Below are 20,873 nucleotides of genomic sequence, written 5' to 3' on the forward strand. Positions count from 1 at the left end.
GAAACTAGTGGATCTCACAAGGTGAAGAGTTCAGAATTGCAGTAAGCTAAACTGATAGTTTGTAATATCTGGCATCAATATGGTGAGATCCTAGAATCAGGATTACCAAGATTTGTTTTTTAAGAAATGGCAAATCAGAAAAGTTCAGATAATGGGTCAAAGATATAAGACTGATCAGTAATGGGAAAATAGAGAGCTAGAGAAGTAGTTAAAATTCTGTTTCTGGAATCAGGAATACCTGAATTCAAACTTAAGCCTTATATACTTCCTAACTGTGTGATCCTATATAAATCATTTAACCCTGTTTACCTCAATTTTTTTTATTTGTAAAATGATTTCTTGAAGAAAATTGCAAATACTCTGGTATCTTTGCCAAGAAAACGCCAAAACAAGTTCACAGAGTTAGACAGGATGGAAATAACTAAACAATAGCTCAATGTACTTCCAATCAAAAATAAAATAATTACAAAATAACGTTTTTCCCACATGTAATTTATATACTGAATGTATTATAAATAATTTGTAATAATTTATTAGCAATTTATCCATGAAGTTATTTTAATTTCATTGTTTCTGATTTCATTTAGGCCACAGATCCAGATGCTGGCATAAATGGTCAAGTACACTATAGTCTGGGAAATTTCAACAATCTTTTTTGGATCACTTCAAATGGAACTATTTACACAAGAGTTAAACTTAACCGAGAAGTAAGAGACTACTATGAACTCGTTGTGATCGCAACAGACGGAGCTGTGCATCCCCGGCATTCGACCTTGACCCTGGCAATAAGGGTTCTGGATATTGATGACAATAGTCCTGTTTTCACAAACTCTACCTACACAGTTGTTGTTGAAGAGAATCTGCCAGCAGGAGCCATCTTCCTCCAAATAGAAGTATGTGAACGAAATTACACTTTCTTAGGCCGACATTAGTATGGCTCTAACTAAGTAGTTCATTTTTCCTCCTAAAATTTATTCTTAGAATCCACATATGGAAGAATAAAAACTTGGGGGCAGCTAGATGACATAGTGGAGTACTGACCCTGAAGTCAAAAGGACCTGAATTTAAATCCAACCTCAGACACTTAAAGGCTGTGTGACTCTGGTCAAGTCACTTAATACTAAATGTTCCACCAAATAAAATAAAATAAAATACTATTAATGGGTTATTAAAAAACAAACAAAAAGCTTAGAGAAAGACTATATCAATCAATCAACCCAGAATCCCAAATTGCCTACTATGTGCATATTCATGTGTATATGATAGAATATATTATTTTGACGTTAATTATATAGTATTATATTTATTCTAATTTATTCTTTTTGAAAACATGTTCTCAGATTTGTTGAACTTGAAGTTGAGGGAAGGTAATAAAGATAAAATTTTCTCCTTCCTTGTATTTCCTTCTTGGATTCTATAGATCCTTTTAAAGTTCAGCCCAAATACTGCCTCATACACTTTTCCTAATTGCCCTACTTTCCTGATTATTTTATTTTATTTTATAAGGCAATTAGGATTAAGTGACTTGCCTAGGGTCATACAACTAGTAAGTATTAAGTGTCTGAGACTGGGTTTTAAGTCTTGCTTGGACCAGTGCTCTATGCACTGTCCTATCTAGCTGGCCCCTCCAAAAAAATAAGTATTTTCATGGTTTTTTGTTTTGTTTTGTTTTGTTTTGCTTTGCTTTGCTTTTTTCCGCTTAACTCTGTACATAACCCTTTCTTCATCCCTCATAATATAAAATCCTCGAGAGCAGGATTTATTTCTTTTTTGCATTTTTAATCCCTAATCTCTGATACATACAAGGTATCTAATGAAGGTATATGGAAGTTAATTGAACAATTTATTTTTTAATGGAATTATATATGTTGAAAAAAAAAAAAGAAAAGAAAAGCTGAAAGTGATAGCCTTCCTGTGGTTTCCAGTGCAATAATTTTGGTTGCTGTTGTTATTTGTTAGTTTAATTTGTAATGGAACATTTGTAGAAAATGTAATATTTTTTTCCCCAAAACTACATTATGTCATTCCTTGAGGGAAAGGACTGTTTTGTCATTGTTGTTACTGTTTTGGTGTCCTTCACATCCACACAGTACCTAGCACTGGTCCAAGCAAGACTTGAAATCCAGTCTCAGACACTTAATACTTACTAGTTGTATGACCCTAGGTAAGTCACTTAACCCTAATTGCCTTATAAAATAAAATAAAATAATCAGGAAAGTAGGGCAATGAGGAAAAGTGTATGAGGCAGTATTTGGGCTGAACTTTAAAAGGATCTATGGAATCCAAGAAGGAAATACAAGTGATTAATAAATGCTGGCTAATTGAATGAATGAACAACTGAATGGTTGTGTAGACCAGCAGCGAATAAATTCGCGCTCTAAAATCCTACTTGACTTCCTCCTGTATCTGTTTTGTAGGTTAAGAACTCTAATTTAAATGCTGTTCTATTTATTTCATTACAGGCAACCGATGTTGACCTTGGTGCCAATGTTTCCTACCGGATTCGAAGCCCGGAAGTAAAACATTTATTTGCTCTTCACCCTTTCACCGGAGAACTGTCCCTTTTGAAGAGTTTGGATTATGAGTCCTTTCCAGAGAACGAAGCCTATATCACTTTTCTGGTGGAGGCTTTTGATATAGGAGGAACCATGCCCCCAGGCATTGCCACTGTCACAGTGATCGTTAAGGTAAGGAAGAGATAACATTCACTGGAAAAAATCAACTTGTATGGACATATCCAAAAATCAAAGTATTTGGCCAAGTCACTGCATTTTTAATCATTAGTGGGGGTTTTCCCCATTTCATAGCAACTGTTAGTGTTTAGGCTATACTTTCCACTCACATATGTTTTTTTTTTTTTTTCCTCTATAATCAATCCTGTATAAATACAGGAAAAAAAAAACTGAATAAAAGCAAACTTAAAAAAGAGAAAGTATAGTAAAGAGAGTATTCTTTTAAGTCAGGAAGATTTGAGTTCACTTACTGCCTTTGACAGATTGATTATATGATGCTGAACTGAAACCTTAATCTCTAACCTTGGGCAACTTTTTAAAGACAAATTTACAGAACAATTCCTATCATGCCCATTGGTCATGGAATGACAAAGCAAATTAAGCTATATGAACAGAATAGAATGTGGCTGTTGTAAGAAAGAAGGATGATAATGGTGTAAAGTTTAAGAAGCCTGAAAAAAAATTATGGTAGAAAAGACTATTGTCAATACTAAAATATGGAAGATGTGTGATTTGTTCTATTCTTTCACATGTTTTCATGGAATCGGAATGAATAACAATCCTTTGGATGTTCCCTTTTTCATTATATTTAATTTTACTACTATATTCTTGGCACTTGGTAGGGGGCAGGAGTTACTAGGAGGAGTAAATAATATAACTTTCTCTGACATTGAGGGAAACTATATATATATATAATCCAAAATAAAGAGAAGAATCTGAGGACAAGATCATAAGAACCTAGAAAGGGGGTAAAGAAAGTACCTGTAGGAGCTTATGGCTTAACTCAAGCTTTGAAAGAAGCTGTCTAAGAGACAGAAGTGAGAAAAGAGTAAATTTCAGATATGAGGGACAGATTGTGCAAAGTTGTAGAGATGGAGTATGACCAGGTGCCAAGCATGGAGAATAGCAAAACCAATTTTTCTGGACTATGTTGGAAATGGAGAATGATTTCTAACAAAGGTAGCTCAGGGCTGGGTTGTGAATGCTGAACAGGGGAGTATTTGATCAAAGGAAAGAATCCCAAATGTTGTATGTCAGAAGTGTTTAGATTTAAGTCTTTTATCAGTTTTTGAGTTACAGATACAGCCTTTCAGACACTATATAATCTTTCCAACATGTAGGGATAAGGTAGCCAGTCTGAGAATGATTCCTTGGTCAGCAAAGTTCCTCTTTTACTAAATTTCAGGCTAATTATATGTACATTGCCAGATTATAAAACCAAAATACTTCCTAGTAACTTTTAAAATTTTAATTTAAATTAAAAATGTTTAGGTCCCATGTTTGTCTTCTCTTGACTTCTCAGCTGTCAAGGTAGACATATATTGGGTGTTTATAGGCATTGTTCCAGTCAATGCAGTTCTTTTTATACCTTTCCATTTTTATCTAGTATCCCATAGAGTATTCCCACCAGGAATTAGGGTAGCAGATTTTTTATTATCTTATCATTTTATTCATATCTGATTATTTGTGACTCCATTTGATATTTATCATGGCAAGAATTCTTAAGTAGGTTGCCATTTCCTTCTCCAACTCATTTTATGCATAAGGAAACTGAGGCAAACAAGTTTGAGTGATTTATCTAGGGTCACATCTCAATATTTCATTCTTTCACTCAAGATGTTCCTATGGCTTCTCATTACATTGAAGACAAAATATGAATTTCTCCATATGATATTTAGATATTTTCACAACTTGATTAAAGCCCAGTTTTTCAATATGATTCCAGCTTTCCCCACCTCGTGAAAGATATTTTTTTTTCATATAAACCATGCTTCTTCCTGTTTCTTGTGCACGTATTTTATCTTTAATCTCCATGTCTTTGCTAGATTGTTATCTCTGGTTCAAGCTTCCTAAAAGCCACCTGTCTGTCATTTCCTTTACTTTCAAAATGAAGGAATTGGACTGAATGGCCTCTAAGCTCCCTTTCCACTTTAGACTTTCTGACACACAATAGGAGCTTGATAGAATCTTGTTGAATTGAATGTCATTCAAACAGCTCATTTCCAGAGATATCTAGAAATCCTATTTTGATTTTTTTTCCCTCTGATTTAAGTAATAGTCCATGATGCCCAGTTATCTCATGGAGTAAAAATTGACTAAATTTGATCCCAAGCTGTCCTAACTGCTTGTTTCAGAGGATGTTCTTAGGCATAGGTCACAAATGAATGCCTTCATGTTTTATTTTCATAGCATCCTGCTGATATAATCTTGGACTGTCCAGGAGGGGATACTTTTTTTAAAGACTCCCTCAAGAATTGGCTTTGGAACTGACAAAAAGTATCCTCAGCCCAACTAATTTTTTTTATTTGATATCTTCTTTTGTTGCTATTTTTCTATAGATAGGAAGCAAAGAAACAAAATTAGTGGAAACTGCCAATTTCTCCTCCAAGTATTGTTTTCCATGCATAATTTGTGGCTTATGGTAATTAACTGATTTTTCTAAACTCTCAAAGCCAATTAAGGTTAATTTATACTGATTTACATGGGGTAATGTAATGAGAAGCCATAGAAACTTCTTGAGTGAAAGAATTGAAATGTTCAAATGTGATCCTGGGCAAAATAGGGCTATATTTTTACAGTTAGGGTAAGTTATATTTCCTAATCCCTAAATCATTTGTTTCTTCCATTATATCTGGCTGTGTCCTTTTTTTTTTTTTTCTTGTAATTAATATAGAAATGAAGTATCCATGCCAGTCATTTGTCATAGACATGTTGGCATGACATGAATTAAAATGTTTACCATTAAAGGACAATTAAAAATGTATGTTACTTTATTTGCATAATGATGATGATCATAAGAGATAACATTTATACAGGATTTCTTATGGGCCAGACACTGTGGTAAAATTTTTATTTCATTTGATCTTCACAATAGGTCAACTAGTTGGAACAGTGGATAGAATGTTGGGTCTGGAATCAGGAAGACTAATTTTCCTGAGTTTAAATCTGGCCTCAAATATTACTAACTGTATGAATCTGGCCAACTCACTTAACCCTCTTTGCTTCAGTTTCTCATCTGTAAAATGAGCTGAAGAAGAATATGACAAACCACTCCTGTATCTTGAGAAAACCCCAAAAGGGAATATGAAGAGCCAGGCACAATTAAAATGATTCAACAACAATCTCAGAATAACTCTGGGAGGAAAGTACTAATATTATTCTCATTTTACAAATAAGGAAATTGAGGCAAACAGAGAATAAGGGACTTTCTCAGGATCATATAGATAGTAAACATCTGAAGGTAAATTTGAACTCAAATCTTCCTGATGTCAGGAACCACCTATTGCCTAAATGAAACTAGCTGCATGAATCATTTTACTAAACTAGCTTAAATAGTTATGCCAGTGGAGGAAAGAACATTACTTTGATTGTTAGATTAAAAATTGTATTGTATGAGATTTTGAAAACCAAATAGATCATTTTTCTTCTTTAGATTTATTTTCTTTAATCTGTGAAACAAAAAACATATATTCAGCACTTGAACAAGATTGTGTTAATTGCTTGGCTTACACATAAAAAGCAGAAAATACTTCCCCCAAGGAGCTTATGTTTTAATGGAAGGGACAAATAGTACCTAAATAGAAGATATAAAACATCTGGAAAGTGACTTTAAAGAAGAAAATAAGTTCTTATAGTTGTACAGAGGTTGTGGAGTGTGGCCAGGAAATGCTTTCTGAAGAAGATGGCCTTTGAGCTCATTCTTGAAGGGATCCAGAGAGTCAAAATGCAGAAATGAGGAGGAAGATTATTTGTAGGCATGAGGAATAACCAGGACAAAGGCAAAAGGTGGGGGATAGAGTGCTGTGTATGAGCAAACAGCAAATAACACTAAGCTAAACTGTAGAACAAATAGGGGAACTACTAGTAAGAATAGAAAAGGAAATACTTTTGCTTAATGAGTCTTTAGACACATCCTATCTAATTAGTTTAAAAGGAATGGAGCTGGGGAGGTGAACTTTTTAACTCTAAATACTCCACCTTAAGTTCATGTGGGAAGGAATAAAATATGTTTTTAAATACACACATACATATATGTATATATATGTGTGTGTGTATATATATATATATATATATATATATATATATATATATATAATTTTTTCTAAGAATTTATGGAATGAACTGAAGAAATCCATGGAATTATTTGTTGGAATGTTGGGGAATTCCATTGGTAAACCTCGAGGGAAATTTTAATGGGGAATTTTGAAGTGGAATTGTGTTCCAAGAAGTGTTAAAGAAATCCAGGAAGAATATTTTAGTAAATAATGATTGCTTTGTCTCCATAATTATATCTCCAGTTATTTGAATCAGTCCTCATTTTGACAGACTAAGAGATTCATTGGAACTATAAAAGGCCATTGTGGGATGACAGTGTTCATGAAGACACTTGTATTTTAATGTCTAATTATACATGAAGACAAAGTATCATAGTGGAAAGTGATCCAGCCTCAGAGTCTCAAAGACTTGGCTTCAAGTCCTAACCGGAAGATATAATTTAGTTGCTCAATGCTCCCAAACCAATCTCTCAGATTTTCACTTGTAAGGTACTTGCCGATCTTTATTGGTAAAGTTTTGGCAGGGAGAATTCACTTTTATAAATGAAATCAAAGATTATGGTAAAAAAAAAAAAACACTGAATAATGTAATACAATAAAATACAATACATTGGGCACAATACCATACAGGTGGTATAATTGGGTGGGGGGTTTTCTCCAAAGCCATATGAAATTTGCCCATTGGAATATAGAACACACAGAAGGTTTTACCTCTTTTCTAAAATAAGCCCAAGGCAGACATTTCCACCTGATACTGGTAAACTCTTTTAAGATTTGCATGCCATCATAGATTTCTGCTGCATCTTCTTTATAGAACTTTATATTTAGTCTTGGGAACAATACATAAGACAAAATTGTGAAGGCTCCAGGAACAATTCTATCTGCATTTAAGGGTTGCTCAAATTAGGTTCTGGCGATGGATTAATCAATAAAGAAATTCCCTGTGGAAGGAATTCTGCATAAGAAAGCCTTTCTATGCCAGGGGAAGATATATCATATGCCTATAAACCTTGAAGTGAAGGATAGAAAGAATTTATAGACAATGAAAGAAGAGCAGGCTCCTCTCTTTATGGCTCTGTTTCTGCTACTCAAAATACCACCTACTTTGATAGAAAATGTTAAGACACTGATATGAAGATACATCACCCCATAAAATATATTGTAAATTAGTTTCTAGAGTGGGGAACCTCCCTGCATTTGAAGTCTGAGAACCAGCATTCCAATCCCAGCTCTAATCTATGCTGTATAATTTAGGACATGTCCCTTTGCCTCCTGGTGCCTCAGTTTACTTATGTGTAATAAAGATAGTAAAGGGACCTGATTAGAATTTCTGCAAGGCCCCTCCCTTATGTCTCTAGTAACTATGATGCAAAATAAATTTTGTTCATTGATAACCTTTAGACTTTAAGCTGGGTACAGAAGAACAAACAGAATGCTGGAGGTCTGGATTGCCCACCCACAAAGTTACCTTGGACAGCTCATGTAATCTTTTTCATCTGAATGAGATAATTTCAAAATGCCCTCTGGATCCCAAACTAATTACATGATCCCCAAAACTGACATCTGGGTTTTTAGAAAAATGAAACTTTACTTTTCAAAATTGTGCTTTGAAAATAAATTAACAGCTGTAAGTATCTGAAATATGGAAACTAAGATAGGAACTCCTTTGCAGGATCACATAACCATGAAATTAGAACCGGAATGGATCATAGAAGTCATCCAGTCCAACTCAATCATTTTATAGATTAGGAAACTAAGGCACCTATTGGTGAAGTGATTTGTCTAAGATCATAGAGAGCTTGTCAGGCAAAAAATTTGAACCCAGGTTTGCTTGACTCAGATTCTTTCTGCCATGTCACTATTCCCTGACTTTCCTTCAATTCAATTAGGTGTAATTCAAAAAAAATAAATTATCAAGTATAATTATCTATAAGGCATTGTTCCAAACACTGGGGACTCAGTGACAAAACAATAAAAAAATAGTACATGTCTTGAAATAGGAGATAAAATATATCTAAAGATAAGTAAATAAATGGCATTTGAAGAGGAATAGTTGGGTAAGGATAGCAGATAAAAGGGGCTCTTGAAAGAGGTAATGGTGGCACTCAGCTTAGAAGGAAGGTAAGGACTTTGAGAGATGAAAATGCGGAAACAATACATTCCAGCCTCAGAGACAGCTTGTGTGAATTAATGGAAGTAGGTGATAGAATGCCAGGTTCAGAAACAGCCAGGAAATCAATATAGTCAAAATACACTTTGTTCAATAATTATCGGTGCTAAATCAGCATAGAGAAAACAAAACACCAGATCATAATAGTAAGATCAAATCCATTCAAAAAAGATTTCATCACTCTGTAAAATGCATGAAAAGACATTGTGAGGTACTGGAAATGTAAAAGTAAAACTAACCAGCCAAACCAACTTAAAAATCCTTGTTCTCAAGACCTATACATTTATGCAACATGCAGAGTCCTAAATAGGAAAGAAGGGCACAATTTTAGTAAGCTGCACAGCCAATGGGAATCAACAATATGATATGGCAGTCAATAAACTTCATGGTATTCTGGATTGCCTTGGAAGAGGCCAGGTGGAAGAGTTTCCAGAAATAAGAAAGTGATGGTCGCATTGTGCTCTTCCTTTGTGTATCAGACCAAATCTGGACCATTCTGCTCAGTTTGAGGAATTGATAAGCTAGATAACTCCATTGATGTGCAAACACCAGGAAGAAGGGTCTTAAAATCATGTCACATGAGGATCATTTGAAGATTATAAAAATGAGAAGCAAAGACTCAGCTAGTAAATGATATGATAACATGCGGAACGAGAGGATGCTAGCAAAAAAAGGAGTTCAGGAGGTAGGAAGTGCCAAATAGACTTTGGCTTGATGAAAGCTAAGGATTCTGCAAAGCAGAGTTGAGGAGGATGATCATTACAGACAGGGAAGATATTATGGGTAAAAATGGTGATGGAAGATACAACATTGTGTCTAGAGCATAAGTAGGGCATTTTTTACTAGAATATAGAGTATTCAAGGGAAAATGATAAGTCCTATACTAGCAAAATAGATTAGAAATTGTAGAGTATAAATTTCAAAGGAGTTGGTATTTCCTTATTCCTTCCATGTGAGTCCATATCCTCTATTTACTAGCAATTTTGACAAACTGTTTTGTACATCATGTAATTGATAATCTGTTGATATTCAGAGAGAGACTTATACAAAGACCAGATCATACAGCAAGATCGTCAAGAAGATTTTTCTTTGACCAGATGATGGAATAGAGATGAATATAGACAGAATATAAACTTTAGAAGAAAGAAAATCAATGATGGAAATGTATTATATTGTTTTCATTTTTTAAATTCAATATTTAATGGCTAGTTCATGAGACCAATTGTTGAAAATTGGGATGAGATTGGAGCAAACTGGAGTAATATTTGAAAGAAAAGAAGCAACTTCCACAGTTAACTCGATTCAATCCAATTCAACAAGCATTTATTTCTCAGTAATTATATATGCCAGGCACTGTGCTAGGCATTGGGCATACAGATATTAAAACAAACATGCAGAAAAGAAAGCCTCATTGAGCTGAAAGAAATAAAATTAAAGTTAATCATCTATTACTGCCACAATATTTCATTCTCTGTGAGTTTGCAAAAAGCATCCATGGTACAGGGGTTAGAATGCTGAACAAATTCAAATCCTCTCTCAGGTTCTTGTTAACTCTTTGACCTATGACTAGTCATTTAATTTCTCTAGGCCTGAATTTCATTATCTATAAGAAGGATATTGAGTTGATGACCTTTTAATGTCCCTTCCAGTTCTAAATCTACAACCATACAATCCTCCAACAAAACCAAGTAGACAATACAGGTAGTAAATATTATGTTAAAACAAAGTGTCTATGGTTAACTTAACATGAGAGTATCACCAATGGGAGTCCTCATTCTATCAATACAAGTCTATCCAACCAGACCTGCCCAAATTGGATAATTCCTCTCCATGCACGCCCGATGTGCTAGACATTTTTCTCGAGGGCTTCCATTCATCTAATTCATTCATTTTATCTTTCCCAATTACGTGTTAAAACAAGTTTTAACATTTGAGGGTTTTTTAAAGTTTCTAGTTCCAAATTCTATCCCTTCCTCTCCTCCCCCATCCCTGAGATGGTATGTCATCCAATATAGATTATACATGTGCAATATGTAAAACATTTGCATATCACATCTTCAGAGAGAGAACTGATAATGCACTTATTTCTCCATTTCCATCTTGTATGCATTAAGTCTATTATAATCTCTTTGATGGTAGACATATCTTTGCTTGTTTGAGTCATCTTAAAACATGGTGTAGCATCCATTTTGCAGGTAATTCTCCAGCTCCCATTGGAGGCCAAGTTTCTAGAAGTCATTTGTATTTCCTGAGCAGGACGGGCTGTCCATCTCACCCTTTGGCTGGTTTGTCATCAAAGTCAAAGAGCATGAGTAAAGCAAGTTTTCTTTTCTTCTTGAAATACTCATGATGTTTGAAGTGTGACTCATTGCTAGTAGACTGATTTGTTGCTGAAATAGAGAATTCCGAACTGGTTTACTGTGTTACACATAGCTCTCCAGGTCATGTTTAATTCTTTCAAGTAAGGTGTTTTCAGGGTTATTTGTGTTCATATATCAACCCCAAGGAGCCTGTGATCCTTTCAAATTGATGAACTTATTTATCCTTAATTCTTTATCTTTATGAAATACCTAGAAGAAGAGATCTAGAACTAATTCCACAGATTATACAGAATTAAATGGAATTATTAAAACTCAAAAAAAGAATCTAGACAATAATTCAAAATAACCTTGTAATGTCCCATCTATGTTACCAGAAACTGTCACTGTTGCCTGTATTATAGAAGTACCATAGAAAAGTCCAACACCTCAGTATACTGGAAGATGCTTTCATGCGTCACTGTAATCCTATATAAATATTAATAATTCTAAAATAATAGTAATAATGATAACAAATAGCACTGTATTGTTCTTTGGAGTTTGCAAAGTTTTTCATTTTTAGCAGTCCCATGAGGTAGATGTTATTAATATTTCCATTTTTCAAATGAAGCAACTAAGAGAAGTTAAATGATTTTCTCAGTCTCCCAGCAAATAAATTTCTGAGGCAGGGTTTTAACATAGGTCTTCCTAACCAAAGCCTTCATCGAATTTATAATGTTTCTTGACTCTTCCCTGATCATCTCTTTTAAGTCCCATCTCAGACTCCAGCTCTGAGAATCTTCTTCACCATCTCAGCTTAGGTTCTATCTCCTTGAATATGCTCTGAATCAGAAAAAAAACTTATCTTCCTAAGTTCAAATCTGGCCTCAGACACTTACTAGTTGCATAACCCTGGTCATGTCTTAACTGTAAAATGAATTGGAGAAGGAAATGGAAAAGCATTCCAATATCTTTGCCAAGAATACTCCCAAAAAGAGCTGGGAAGAATTGAACATGATTGAAAACCACTGAACTGAAAAGATTATCATCTAACTGGAACAAAAAGTCAGAAAGACACTAAGTTCAAATCCAAACTCAGACATTTAATAGCTTTATGAGCCTGGACAAGTCACTGAATTCAATTTGGTTCAATTTCTGCACCTATAAAATGATCTGGAGAAGAAAATGACAAACTATTCCATTATCTTTGTCAAGAAAACCCTAAATGGGATCATGAAGAGTTGACCATCACTGAACAACAATTAAGGTACATAGTGATTAAAGTATGCAGCCAAAGTCTGCAATCCAGAGGACCTTCTTCTCCAAGTCTTCTACTTCATCGACTTCCATGTTGTCTCTTTGCAATTATCTGAGAAACAAAATACACACAAATGCAAGCTAGGAGAAAACTGGGACATGTCTAGCATGTAAGCCTTGGTTAGTGGAAAGCCAAATGTGAATCAATAAAGCAGTGTTGTTTTGAACAGCCAATAGGCTGTTTCCTGTTTTTATTAAAAGAAATATGACCTTCAGTAGCTCTGAAGAAACCCCTCAGCTATGCTCAGCAGGTCAATCCTTTATTAATTCACCTTGTCAGTTTTGTTCCCCACAATTTTAAAAGGAGATGGAGAAAACAGAGAAATCAGAAAAGGGTTGAGCCACATGGCTTCAGAAGTACTTCTTCAGTTCTATTATTCTAAGATTTTGTATTTGAAATTTAATTTATTTTTTCCTAGAGAGAAAGAAGAAGGTCAAATCCAAGTAAGAATAGCAACTATATCACCCCAAGAAGGAAGATAGGAGAGAAAAAAATGGATTTTTTTAAGTGCCAGGGGAAAAAAAAAAGGAAACTCAGAAACAATATTTTTGTTGGGAATACTACAGCCAGAATCTATAACCAGAGGAAATTACATTTGGCAGGGAGCCTGTATGGACACCTGAGGATTCTTAGGCCTTTGAATGTCTCTGGGTGACTCAATCTAAAAACAAACCCTTCTGAATTCATATCTTACAGAGGCTTTTGATGTCTTTCTAAGCTCCCTGTTCTTACTCTGAGTATAAATTTTTGTGAAGAAACTCACCCAATAATTCAACTAAATTAGACTAACTCTAACCTTAAATGCACACTGATTAAGCTCCTACTTTGTGCTAGGGTTTGTAGTAGATTCAGGAAACAAAAATTCAAAATTGAAAAATGTTCTTTGCCCTCAAAAGGAATATCTTTTTATGGGTTTGGGGGAATTGAGCAAATTTTTTTTCATGGTTAAGTAAGAGAAGAAAAGCTTAGCAAAGAGAAGGAAGGAGAGAGGCATTTGGCCAGAGAGAAAAAACTGAGCCATTGACAATAGAAATGGAAATCAGAGAAATGCTACAGTGATGAACAGTGGTGCTCCATAATAATAGCAAGACCTGCCATTTTGATAGAACCTTAAGATTTGCAAAACCTTTGACTGCCTTGACATCATCTGAGCCTCATAACAAATGAGATAGGAAGATGTTACAGGTATAATGATCCTCACTTTAAAAAAAAAAAAAAAGGAAAGTAATGCTTATTGGGTTATTTTTTTTTTCTTCAGTCTCACATAGCCTGTGTGGTAGAAGCAAGGTACTAAAGATACCATTTTATTGACTTGTCTCATTTCATCCTCAAAACCTTGTGAGATAATAATATTATCAGTCCCACTTTGAAGGGAAACCGAGGATCAGAAAGGTTTAGTAACTTCTCTATGGTCACTCAGATAAGTGTAGGGAAAAGATTAGGCAGTAGGTCTTTTTCAGTACCACTCACATTGTTTTGAGTGTGTGTGAACACCCATAAGGATACAGATATATGTATGTGTGCATATTTATTCAATTACAGCCATATCATATTCATTTTTACAGTTTCTCAATCATCATTAATGTTATAAAGTCAAAGTTGTGTTTGGTAAAGGTTTAACAACAAGATCTCAGGATTAGAGGGGAAATTCTATCTACAACACAGTTTCCATTTTAATCCGAATTAATTATAATTGCATTCACTTATCAAAATCTAGACAATTAGCAAAATAATAGATTAAGTCCCAATTTGCAATCTTTGCTAATTTCTCAAGAGTGGATGCTCCCTGAAAAATTACAATTAGGTCTGAAGAGCTAGTTCAAGCTGGCTACAGCATCCCCCAAAGACAATGGAAAGAACACTGGATTTAAAGTCAGGTTCAAATCTCAGCTTTGCTACTTACTAGCTGATGCTACAAAAATTGTTTTACCTTCTTATTTCTTGGTTTCCTCATCTGTGAAACATGGGGCTTAATCTCAAAGGCCACAAGGTCTTCTCCATTTCTCAATTGTTAAATCCTCTTTGTCCCCTTTCTTTTCCTACAAGATCTGACTTTATGTTTAAGCATTTTAGAAGTGTTTTTATTGAATCTTTTGATTCAATGATATTTTATTTTATCCCAATCACATAGAACAAAAATTTTAAACATTTTGTTATTTTTTTTTTCAAATTTTGAGTTCCAAATTCTTCCTCCTTCCCACTTGCTCCCATTCCATGAGACAGGAAACAATCTGATATAGGTTATACATTTACAGTCATGTGAAACATTTCCATATTAGTCATTTTGCCCAAAACATTCAAAAGACTAGAAGGAAAAAACAGAGAGGAAGTGAGAAAATAGAGAGAGAAGAAAGAAGGAAGAGAGGAGGAGGAGCAGGAGAAACAGGAGGAGAAAGAGGAAGAAGAGATAGAGGAGGAGATAGAAGAGGAAGAAGGAAGGAAGGAGAAAGGGAAGGAAGGAGGGAAAGATAAAGGGAGGGAAGGAAGGAAGGAAATGGAGTGAGAGAGAACAGTGGAAGGGAAGGAAGGAAGAGAGGAGAGGAGTGGAGGGAAGGAGAAAAAAATATTTGCTTCAGTTTATATTCAGACAACACTAATTTCTTCTCTGGAAGCGGATGGCATTTTTCACTGTGAGTCCTTTTGTATTGTCTTCGTCATTGTTTTGTTGAGAATAGCTAAGCTATTCACAGTTCATCATGTAATATTGCTGTTTCTCTTATGTTTTCCTGGTTTTGCTCATTTCATTTTGTATCAGCTCATGGAAGACTTTCCAGGCTTTTATGAAATCATCCTGCTTGTCCTCTCTTACCACACAATAGTATTCTATCACAATCTTACACCACAAATTGTTTAAGACATTACTCAATTGATGGATTTCCTTTCAATGTTTAATTCTTAACTACTACAAAAAAAAAAAGAGTGGCTGTAAATATTTTTGTACAGATAGGCACTTTTTAAAAATCTCTTTGGGATATAAAACCAATAGCAGTGTTGCTGGATCAAATATACACAGTTTTATAGTCCATTGGGCACAATTCCAAATAGGTCTTCAGAATGGGTACATCAGTTCACAACTCCACCAAAAGCCCATTAGTGTACCGGTTTTCCCACATCTGGGGTAGAATGGTGGGATTTTTATATACCTTTTTTGTGTAATATGGTCTTGTTACAGTCAGTCAACCAATGAGAATTTACTGAGCACTCACCAAGTGCCATGCTCTTTACTATGCACCAAGGATACAAAAGAGACAAAACTAATACTTACTCTCCATACATTTACATTCTAATTGGAGAAACAAGCTACATATTACTAAGCATATACAAAATGCATCGAGTTTTGGAGATAAATAAAACTAATCACAACTCATATTTATGGAATGCTTTTAAAATATGAAAGGTACACTTTTTTGCAACCTTATTTGATCCTCACAACAACTATATGAGGTGAATGTCATTATGCTTCCCATTGTAGAGATTATAAAATTGAGGGTTAGAAAAAGGGAAAAGCCAGTTAACCAGAATCACACAAATGAAAGCATTGAATATGGTGCCCACAGGGATGGTTTTATAATTAACTGTACCCTGGTACATAGGCTTCATGCTGTTCTTTCTGGCAACTTGGACTGCTTCACTGATTTCCTGTGTGGATCTTATTTTGGGGGAGATGAATTCTGTCTCAGCTCCTTGGAAAAGAGAGAGACAATAGTTTTCCACTGAAGGTGGAAGGTCATAAATCATCATGAGGTTAGTAATTTGGTCACATGCCATGAAGACGTTGAATTTCATTTTGATTGAATTGATGAGTGATGGCCATCATGGGCAAGGAGAGATGATCATAATATCTACTTTGGTATAGTCTGTGTATTGTCCAATCTACCCTCCTGCCTCTATAGACTTAGCATAAAGAGCCTGTGTCCTCTATGTGTTGGAGATAAGACTGACATTGGTCTGGACAGCCATCACTATCTCATTAAGACCTCATGGCAGTCCAGCTTTATCTAAATAGTTGCCATCATTCTAGGGAAGTATTCCCAATATTCAGAGGTATGGGAGATACCACTGGCAGCAGTGGATTTCAGTAATTAGAGGAGAATCTCATCTCTCATCAGAGAGGTAAATAACAGTCATGTACATGCTTGACAACTTTTGTTTTATAAAGGAGAGTTCTTTCATGTATTATGTTCTTTGGGAAATAATAAAGCAATATTTAAAAATTGCCAATAATTTTGTTTTGTGCTTTTTTAAGTGCAGGAAAGAATATAATATCTTCAAGAAAGATTTTCATGAAAATGCACATGACAATATTTACTTATTTAAGGGTAGATTGTTAAAGGGTTAAATCTTCCCTTCTTACATGCCTCTCACATGCAGAATAGGTGATTTCTCAATCATTTTCCTGCACTGATTTTTTGCTGCATATCTGTCTAATTCCCTCACAAAGTTTCAACTTATTTAATTTTACCACATTACAAGTTGTTTTTCCCTTCACCTAATGGCTGAGAAAGGTTTAGAAAAGTTGTCAAGTTTAGGCTGGACTTTCCAAAATGATTGAATGACAGTTTTTATCTTACAGTTTAATTTTGAAAAAAAAGTCAAGCTCATGTTTCCTGGTTCATTTTTCTTTCCATGATCATTAACTAAGGCATAGTAAACAGGGCTTTTCTGCAGGCTTCTGTGGGCTGGGTTAATTATGTGTTCTGTCCCTTCTTCTTCTTTCCTCCCACACTGCAGTTTCCATGAGTAGACTAATGCCAGTATCCTGGGAGTTTCTATTGCTTTCTTCTCCATCCCCTTCAACTGAGGCTGTATTTCATGATGTTTGTCCCTGTCACAAAATTCCCAATGTAATGGAATATTTTTATTATCTCAAGACAGATAATCAGAGCACTTCAACTTGAGTTTTAATTTCTACTTTTTGTGTTGTATGATATTGAGCAAGTTATTCACCTTCCCTGAATCTTCAAAACTTGGGAAATGAAGGATTGGGCCAGTTCTGAAGTCCTATGATTTGTTGAAACTAACTAGTTCAAAACAAACTATTTATAGCTCTCCCTCCATCCTTTTCTCCCTCCTTCCCTCCCTCTCCCTTCCTCCCCTCCTCCTCCTCCTCCTCCTCCTCCTCCTCCTCCTCCTCCTCCTTCTTCTTCTTCTTCTTCTTCTTCTTCTTCTTCTTCTTCTCTCTCTCTCTCTCTCTCTCTCTCTCTCCCCCCTTAAAGGAATTTTAACTCTCTTAAAGGAATCAACAATTTCTATTTCTATAAGAATTTCTAAATGAAATTCTATAATTTCAAATTTCTATAAGAAATCTCAGCACACATCCATAGGTAGTCCTGATAAATGCCTGATCATTTTTGTTAAGCATGGGGAAGTAGGCTTAGATGGGACCATTATATGATCTCAGCAGATTGAGAAGACATGGTGGTGAGTTTATCAATTGCCATTTCTTCTGATTGGCTAATACCATTCTTTAGTGGAAGGAAAACAAAACAAAAACAAGGGGACAGCTACGGGGAAAGCAGTTCTTTCATCACTCACTGCATTCAATAAAAGCATTTACACAGAAACGGTTTCCTGGCAATTTCCTTCAGATATTCCTGGGCTGTAGAACCAGTCATGGGTTCCACCCAGCACCACCGCTGTCTACTCACTTTCCCTTGTCTGAAATGATACATTCCAGAAGAAGAATGAGCAATTCACTGGGCATCTTAGGGCCGATCAAGGATCACAACCCCATAAGGAGTGTCTGCTTGGTGTATCGTAAAAGAAAAATATGGCTACAATAACAGTTCTGAATTACTAACTCATCTTGTCAAGTACAGAAAATAAAAAGGCAAAAGCCCATCCTTTAATGAGTTCCCACTATTTATGGCCTCAGCATGGTGATTAATTAACCAGCCTGGTGGAATTATGTTTTAAGATTATTGTGCATCCAATTGAGAACTGAATCAGAGAAACATATTCCCCCCCACACCCCCATTCAGGAAGTGAGCCAGCTCTTCTGACAATGTTTCAATGATGCAGAATTTCTGTGATCTCATCAATGTGTATCCCTACATTGATACAGATAACAATTGAGGCAATTGGGGTTAACTGATTTGCCCAAGGTCCTACAGCTAGGAAATATTGTATCTGAGATCAGAATTGAATTCAGATCCTCCTGACTCCAGGGCCAGTGCTCTCTCCATTGCTCTAAGCTAGCTGCCTTGCTAAGGTCCTTTCTCAACTATGTTGCCAAGAATTCCAACTCTTCTGCAGAGAACACAACTCCATTGGGCTGGATACATTGTTCAAATAGAAAATATACACTTGCCAAAGAGATTACTTTATGGAGAAATCACATAGGGCAAATGCTCCCAGGGTGGTCAGAAAGAGTAATACAAGGATACTCTCAAAGTCTCTCTCATAATTTTAGAATTGATTGTATGGCATGGGAGATACTAGCATGAAACTACCCAGCATGATGTGCCCTCATCAGAGAAGGTGAATTGAATTAGCCCAAAAGGAACACAAAAAGTGCAAAGTTAGAGAAGGCCCCAAATATTCATAGTGACTATTTGTGTCCATTCTATAACAGAGCATTCCAAGTTTGAATTATCCTGATCAGCCACAGTTGGACAGACTAATGTCATTTTGATCTTCTTCAAGAACAAAGGACAACAACCAACAGATAGCAAGCTGTCCATTTCTCTCCATCTGACACTCTCATCTCTGTCTTTTCAAAAGCTTGAAATATAATTGATCTACTTTACTTGCTAAGTTGCTAACCCTACATATTTTTTTTTCTCTTTTTTTGTTTAGAGAATATTATTTTCAAAAAGGGGAAATCCTGAAATATAAATTCCTCTGTTATTAATTAATATTATGGTGAGCTGTCAAGCTTCTTTTGTTTCTTCAGAACTTCATTCTAAAACATTTACTGTAACCTTTGGGTTGTCTTTATTTTGCAAAATTTTAGTTTATCAAATCCCTTTCATCTGTTTTCCCAAAGCCCATATCAAACTGCTTCTGGCTTTCTCTCCTTGATCACAAGCTCTAAAAAGGGGTAGTAACTTCCTCCACAAAATCCCCATGATCCCAGTATACAGTTTCTCTCAGTGAAAATCAGAAGTGGAATAAATTCTATTCTTGATGCTTACTCTGCCTTTTGAGGATGAAATCATCATAAAGACAAGACATTATTAGCTTCCATGCCTTTGATGGCGAGAGAAGTCTAGCAAGTATCTAGGAAATTTAACAACTCACCTCATTCCAATTCCAAGATTTGTGCTGAGTTGATGACCTATTTCCCTTAATCCTCCTCTCTTTAATCTGTCTTTCTGGTAAAACTGTAGTATAATGATGATAAAAAGTCACTTTTTTTCCATCCATGAATATTCATTCATATGCATTCCACCTGGGATCTACCTCCCCATGGATGCTAGATTTCTGCATAAGAATATATCTACTTCAGATTCATTGATACTCTTTCTTTTATTTACTTGTTGCTTTTCTCTTTAAAAAAAATTATTCATCCAGAACTTTTATGGCAGCCATGGGTTTAACCCTACCAAAGCTCAGTGCCTAGTGGTACTTAATATGGTAGGAACTTAATAAATGCTTAATGACTCAACTTGATAAACATGGGACCAAATTTGCTTTAAACCTCCTCAATATTTTTCCTGGCTCCTAAATTTGGGTATAGATGTTTGATTTAGGCTACATAAAAAGAGATGTGGCTTCCAGAAATAAGGAATTCATTGATCCACTCACAGGTCAGACCACACAGGGAGCATTGTGTTCAGTTCTGGGCACTGTCATTTAAGGATATTAATGAGAGAGAGTAGAGCTTCACTTTTTTGTGTGTCCTGAGCCCTGTTAGCTATTGGGGAAGCTATGAAGCCCTTCTCAGCATATTTTTTTTAAATGTATAAAATAAACACATAAGATTAAAAAGAAAACATATGCCGTTGAATTACTTATTGACATTCATATTTTTCAAGTTTACAATTCCCAGGTTACAAACTGCTAAGAGAAAGTACAAGATAGCTTGATTTCAGGGTATAATGAACATCTCTAGCCTTGCAAAAGAAGGCCATGAGAGATATGTCCGAGTGTTTCAAAGCCTACTCTATAGAAAAGTCGTGACTTAAAAGAAGTTGTAAAGAAAATTTAAACTTGAAATTAGGAAGAAGTTTACCAACTATTTAAATTGCCCTGAAGTAGAGTGGCTACTTTGAGAAGTACATTTCCCCTCATTAAAAGTCATTTAACAAAACGACCATTTTTAGATGGATCAAAATGAGAGATTCTTCTTCCAGGCAT

General features: G+C 35.2%; 1 protein-coding gene across 2 annotated transcripts in view; it reads left to right on the forward strand.

Moving 5' to 3' along the window:
• PCDH15 (protocadherin related 15) overlaps window positions 1-20,873 on the forward strand; it is a 2,067,151-nt gene that overhangs the window by 1,831,168 nt on the left and 215,110 nt on the right. For both annotated transcript variants that reach the window (XM_031956966.1, XM_031956965.1), the window contains 2 exons: window positions 588-893; window positions 2,463-2,687. In XM_031956966.1, the coding sequence (XP_031812826.1) occupies window positions 588-893; window positions 2,463-2,687 (531 nt within the window). The remainder of the gene's footprint in view (window positions 1-587; window positions 894-2,462; window positions 2,688-20,873) is intronic.

Source organism: Sarcophilus harrisii, chromosome 2, assembly GCF_902635505.1.
Source record: "Sarcophilus harrisii chromosome 2, mSarHar1.11, whole genome shotgun sequence".
Classification (NCBI taxonomy): domain Eukaryota; kingdom Metazoa; phylum Chordata; class Mammalia; order Dasyuromorphia; family Dasyuridae; genus Sarcophilus; species Sarcophilus harrisii.